Below are 6138 nucleotides of genomic sequence, written 5' to 3' on the forward strand. Positions count from 1 at the left end.
AAAAGCAAAGTATTAAAATGTATAAACATAGATAAATAAAACTGTAGGTGCATTAAGGACAAACTAAATTCTGAGCAGCATGTTGTCTAGTCTGTGATGTAGAAGTAAAATATTATGGGATTTAAAAGGGTTAATCAGCCAAAACGAGTTGCAGAGTGTTTACATTTGCTAGAAAGGCTTCCAGCTACAAATAGAACTTATAAAAAATAAAAGAATAAATGTGTACATCTCTGCTAGTCTGATTGTTTATGGATGTGTCTGACAGTGATATTATGTGCATCCTAGGGAAGAATGATATATTCGGTGAGCCCATCAACCTGTACGCACGGCCCGGCAAGTCCAACGCAGACGTGAGGGCGCTGACGTACTGCGACCTGCACAAGATCCACAGAGACGACGTGCTGGAGGTGCTTGACATGTACCCGGAGTTCACCGACCACTTCTGGAGCAACCTGGAGATCACCTTCAACCTCAGAGACGTGAGTCACACTCACTGTACAAATCTTCCAGTAAATGGAGCAGAAACACAGAGCTCATGGAGGTGTGCATGGACATGTTCCCTTACAGACGAACATGATTCCCGGATCCCCCAGCAGCGAGGATTCAGACTGCGCCGGCTTCAACAAACTGCGGAGGAGAAAGCTTTCATTCCGACGACGGACAGAAAAAGGTTTTCCTGATAATTCATGTAGTCTCCGTCATTGAACATTCAGAAACACACTATTTACGGATGATATGTGCAGACATTGGAGCTGTTTTGCATGTGCCCCTGATGAATATCCATCCCGCGTTTGTTTCTCCAGACGATGCAGATGCTGGAGAGATCAAGAAGAATCAGAAGCCCATCCGGAGAGGCAGAAAGCAAGCAGCCAGTAACCAGAACGAGCTCAAACCGGGGTGGGAGGAGCCTCGGAATTCTATCTCCTCCCACTCCAGTGGCGATGAGGGGGAGGAGCCTGTGCACACATGCCCCACCCCTCCCACCACGCTCATGGATGTGACTGAAGGAGAGGGCGATCCCAAAACAGGAAACACATGCAACGCCCTATCAGGTGACAGAACGACAACAGTAAACTCATATATATATATATATGTATTATATAATATAAAAAGGACAAATAATTGAATTAATAATATTATAAATATTCAGAATTTAAATTCTATATTAAGCTGTATAAAATATATAAAAAATACAATACAAACAATATATAATAAATATAAATACAATATATAACAACCATGATAGTTTTAATGTTACAATATGAAAATAAAACTGTTAACATTATAATATTAAAATATTTGGATTTTTATTTACATTTTTATAAAAAACACAGGCATTATATAAAATATCTGAGCCTTTTTTTTTTTTTTTTTTGATTGGTTCACCACCCTATACAACTTGTTCATGTGTTTGCTGTTTGAGGCTAAGACTAGTTAAAGTCTGTTGCGTGTCTGTGGTGTTCAGAATGGTCAGATCAGTGGTCCATGTTAAATGTGACAGTGGAATGCATGATGTTCCATTTTGATCTAAGTTTGGGCAACTTCCTTTCCATCACCTTATACAGTGTACCAATTTCAGCATTATATGACTACTATCTTTTATATTTAGCCTGTTATATACTACCAATTTAGAATTGCTACTAAATTCTCTTTTTCTGTTTTTTTATTTTATTTTTTATTTTGCAGAAAGGGTTCACAAGACGAGATTTCACAGATATGACCATCTAATCTCTGTCCATGACATAGTGCTAAACTCATTGGACAAGAAGGCATTAGACGTCCATGGGATTTTACATATCTTTACCACCAAAGTCACAAGAGAAATGCAATCAGCCTATTTCTCTCAAACACACACACACACACATATTGTGACCTGTAGTGGAGTGAGTGAACTCTAAAGTTTTTACTAGAGTATAAATTATAGCCAGCGGCACCCTTAAGTATTACAACATGCCGGAGATATAGAAGCATGCTTGCAGAGCACTCCTACAGGAAGTCATCTGTAAAATTGTGTAACTCTGAACGCATACGGTTCAAAGAATAATTCACCCAAAAATAATTTACTCACCCTCATGACTTTCCTGCATGACTGCATTTCTTCTGTGGAAAACAAAAGCAGATGTTTAGCAGAACATCGCTGCTGTTCTTTGAAAGCATCCAATGACTAGTGACTGTCAAACTCCAAAAAGGATAATAAACAAATAAATAAATTGTTCATATCACTCATATGTGACAGTCCAAGTCTTCTGCAGTCATACCAAAATATGTTTTATTTATTTATAGTATTGATCTAGTTTATAGTATTTATTGTTTGTTATTTTCCCCGTCCTATAGGTATCATTAAAAAGATCATAATATAAATAAATACATGTTTAAAAATGTTTTTAATGAATTAAATATTTAATAAATTATTAAACAGTACCCAATATAATGTAATATAATATTATATAATCAAGCAGTGATAGTGGAAAATAAAATAAAATGTAAAATAATAATAACAATAAGTAACAATTATCAAATAAAAAAATTAATTATGGTAATATTATGAATTAATATTAATATTATTTAAACCATAGTATTTCGAAAGATAAATGTTATAAATCATGCTGTATGTGGTAGTAATGTGCGTCTTTCTGTCTCAGGTGCATTCTCAGGTGTGTCTAATATCTTCAGTTTTTGGGGTGACAGTCGGGGGAGGCAGTATCAGGAGGTGCCCCGCTGCAATCTCCCGTCGCCCTCGCCGCATCCCAGCATGCCCCTGCGCAGCATCAGCCGCCAGCAGCGCAGCCAGATGGAGAGCAGACTGGAGCTGCTGCAGAAACAGCTCAACAGGTCTCAGAGCCCACTGCAGTCAGACCACCTGTGTACACTAAACAGCTGTCCGAATGAACCGACTCACTAAACCAGATTCAGAAACACTTTGAATGGAGTTGCATTAACAGCCCGACAACGCCTCCTATTATTATCGAAATGAATTGCATTGCAGATCTAACAGTGCACTGTTTTCTGAATAACCTGTGTGTGTGTGTGTGTGTGTGTGTGTGTGTGTGTGTGTGTGTGTGTGCCGTCCTACAGCAGCGTTTCGTCCCCGCCGCAGCCGTCTATGTTCCCCGAGATCCTCGTGCAGCCCGTCATGCCGCTGGAGTCCAAAACACCGGCCTCTCTCTCACAGGTAACACACGGTGACGGGTTTGAGCTGCTAGAGCAAAGATTATAGTTACTGCTGACATCACGCTTGATTCATGTAGACATTTATAAAATATAATTTATATTAGTTTATATTTATTTAATATAAAATAATTTATATTAGTTTATATTTAATGTATAATTTATATTATATTTTTTTATAAGTCTGTGTATAATACATGATATGTCTATGGTGTGTACAATAAAAAAATGTAATAATATATAGAAGTATAATCCCTTTAAATTATTAAGATTAAAATAATTTCTAATTTATATTTTATATTTATAAAATAGAAATAATTGAAAGAAATTTATATAAAAAATAAAGGCCAAAAAAAAAATATATATATATATATATAAATACAATTTTTGCATTTTTTTTTGCATTTTTATCATATATATAATTTTTATACCAGTGTGTGTGCAGTATATATATATAATTTTTTTTTTTCTTTTTTTTTTTTCTTTGATTTTCTTTGATCTTTGTTTTGGTTGAGCAAATAATAGTAGCTACTGTAGTTCTGGTGCTAATGTATTAAAACTACTCTAATAAGTGCAAACAGTGTGACAGCGGCAGGATCTCTGCTCTGTTTTCTTCTCCAGTCCTGCGAGTTTCTCAGCAGCTCCACGGAGCTCCATCCTGCGGTCAGCGTCGCTCCTCGCGCGGGATTCTCCAGCCTCGGGGCCCGACTGGAGCTTGTGCCCGACCCCGACATCCACCGGCGCTTCTCCCTGCAGGAGCCGCACACGTCACTGAGCTCACAGACGCCACAGAAACACGGCTCAGACCCCGGGAGCTAGAGAGACCACCGCCAGACCAGAGGAGATCAAAGCGGACCGACCAGCCCTCTCCGGCTTCTGGTTTTGCACTGCGGAGGGTTCAGAGATTCACTGGAGGCGGTTTTACTCTGCTGTCGTCCAGTATTGGATATCCAGAAACAAATAATGATGATTATTACTGATTTTTTAAGTAGCCATTATGTCTTGCACTGAATTTTCCAGACTCTCTCGATCTTTATCTTCACGTCTGCCGCGCTTCCAAAACTGACTGAACTCGTTAGTGTTAGCTGGCCTAACAGAAGAAAATCATTATAATAATAATAACCTTATGTGTTCTGTCCTGTCATTGCCTTCATTTCCTGTGTGTGGACGAAGAAGGCGGAGCCTCAGGCCCCACCCAAGCACACTTGATTGGCTGGATGGGGTGATTGGCAGGTGTTTAAAGCTATGCCGTTACTGATGAAGCATATCATGTGTTCTGACACTGGACAAACAATATGCAATGAGTCGAACGCGTGTCACATCCCACTTGGCTTCGGTTCGTTTGTTTTCCAGCTTTTTGTTTTTTATAGTTAGAAAAACATTAGCTTTAGCAATACCGAATCCTTTAAACCACAAACGAAACCAAATATTGAAGATTGGGTTGGACCAAATGTTTTTCGTTGGTTTTTCCTCATCGTCTGCGGTGTTTACGGCCTGCAGTCACAGTCACATGATTATTAATTATTATTTGGTACAGTTATGAGCTCTTGACAATGAATTAAAAACAAATGTTCGTTTTAGTTTTCCATTGACGTGTGGACCAATGAAAAAAGAAACTTCATATAAGCTCTTAAGCATGCGATGATAAACACTTTTAATATTTAGCCATTTATTTTAAATCAGACTTTAACCTCATTATATTTAAATGACTATGATATTTAATATAAGCGTTCTTGAGGAAGGAAGGCATATTAGCATGAGAACGTGTTGTGCATCAGCATCCATACATGAATCATGGCCTCTAGGCTTCAATTTAGAGGTTTTTAATTGTGATTTATGTTTTGTTAATACCAAATATTATATCTAATTTGAATTCAACTGGTAAACTGAACGCAAGGAAGGTGGATTTCACCGCGTGTCAATGTGAAAGCACTGTTCAACACTACTGCATTAAATAACAATCGTCACGTTTACTTTGATGAGTGCAGGAGTTTGCACATGTTTATCTAGTTCATATTTGTTATGCATTTTAATATTATTATTATTAGTGTCTCCATAAATTCGGTGTATAGGAGTCTTTTCACCATCATATTCGGGTGAATCTCACAATAACACATACAGGTCAAATTTTACCCAGGTATTAACAAAATCAATTTTTAGGATTTTTATACTTCTTATTATTCTCAATGATGATTCTCTTTAGATTGTAATTCATTATTCATTATTATGATTTTTTTTCCGAATCCTTTAAACCACAAACGAAACCAAATATTGAAGATTGGGTTGGACCAAATGTTTTTCGTTGGTTTTTCCTCATCGTCTGCGGTGTTTACGGCCTGCAGTCACAGTCACATGATTATTAATTATTATTTGGTACAGTTATGAGCTCTTGACAATGAATTAAAAACAAATGTTCGTTTTAGTTTTCCATTGACGTGTGGACCAATGAAAAAAGAAACTTCATATAAGCTCTTAAGCATGCGATGATAAACACTTTTAATATTTAGCCATTTATTTTAAATCAGACTTTAACCTCATTATATTTAAATGACTATGATATTTAATATAAGCGTTCTTGAGGAAGGAAGGCATATTAGCATGAGAACGTGTTGTGCATCAGCATCCATACATGAATCATGGCCTCTAGGCTTCAATTTAGAGGTTTTTAATTGTGATTTATGTTTTGTTAATACCAAATATTATATCTAATTTGAATTCAACTGGTAAACTGAACGCAAGGAAGGTGGATTTCACCGCGTGTCAATGTGAAAGCACTGTTCAACACTACTGCATTAAATAACAATCGTCACGTTTACTTTGATGAGTGCAGGAGTTTGCACATGTTTATCTAGTTCATATTTGTTATGCATTTTAATATTATTATTATTAGTGTCTCCATAAATTCGGTGTATAGGAGTCTTTTCACCATCATATTCGGGTGAATCTCACAATAACACATACAGGTCAAAT

At 37.0% G+C, this 6138-nt stretch overlaps 1 protein-coding gene across 1 annotated transcript in view; it reads left to right on the forward strand.

Moving 5' to 3' along the window:
* The window catches only part of LOC107753076 (potassium voltage-gated channel subfamily H member 2-like), an 80320-nt gene extending 77325 nt beyond the window's left edge, over nt 1–2995 (forward strand). The window contains exons 6-9 of the mRNA XM_016569178.1: nt 286–479; nt 568–670; nt 804–1052; nt 2643–2995. Of these exons, the coding sequence (XP_016424664.1) occupies nt 286–479; nt 568–670; nt 804–1052; nt 2643–2902 (806 nt within the window). The 3' untranslated portion in view covers nt 2903–2995. The remainder of the gene's footprint in view (nt 1–285; nt 480–567; nt 671–803; nt 1053–2642) is intronic.
* The last annotated feature ends 3143 nt before the right edge of the window (nt 2996–6138 follow it).

The sequence above is a fragment of the Sinocyclocheilus rhinocerous genome, unplaced genomic scaffold (genome assembly GCF_001515625.1).
Source record: "Sinocyclocheilus rhinocerous isolate Xijiao unplaced genomic scaffold, SAMN03320098_v1.1 scaffold1493, whole genome shotgun sequence".
NCBI lineage: Eukaryota > Metazoa > Chordata > Actinopteri > Cypriniformes > Cyprinidae > Sinocyclocheilus > Sinocyclocheilus rhinocerous.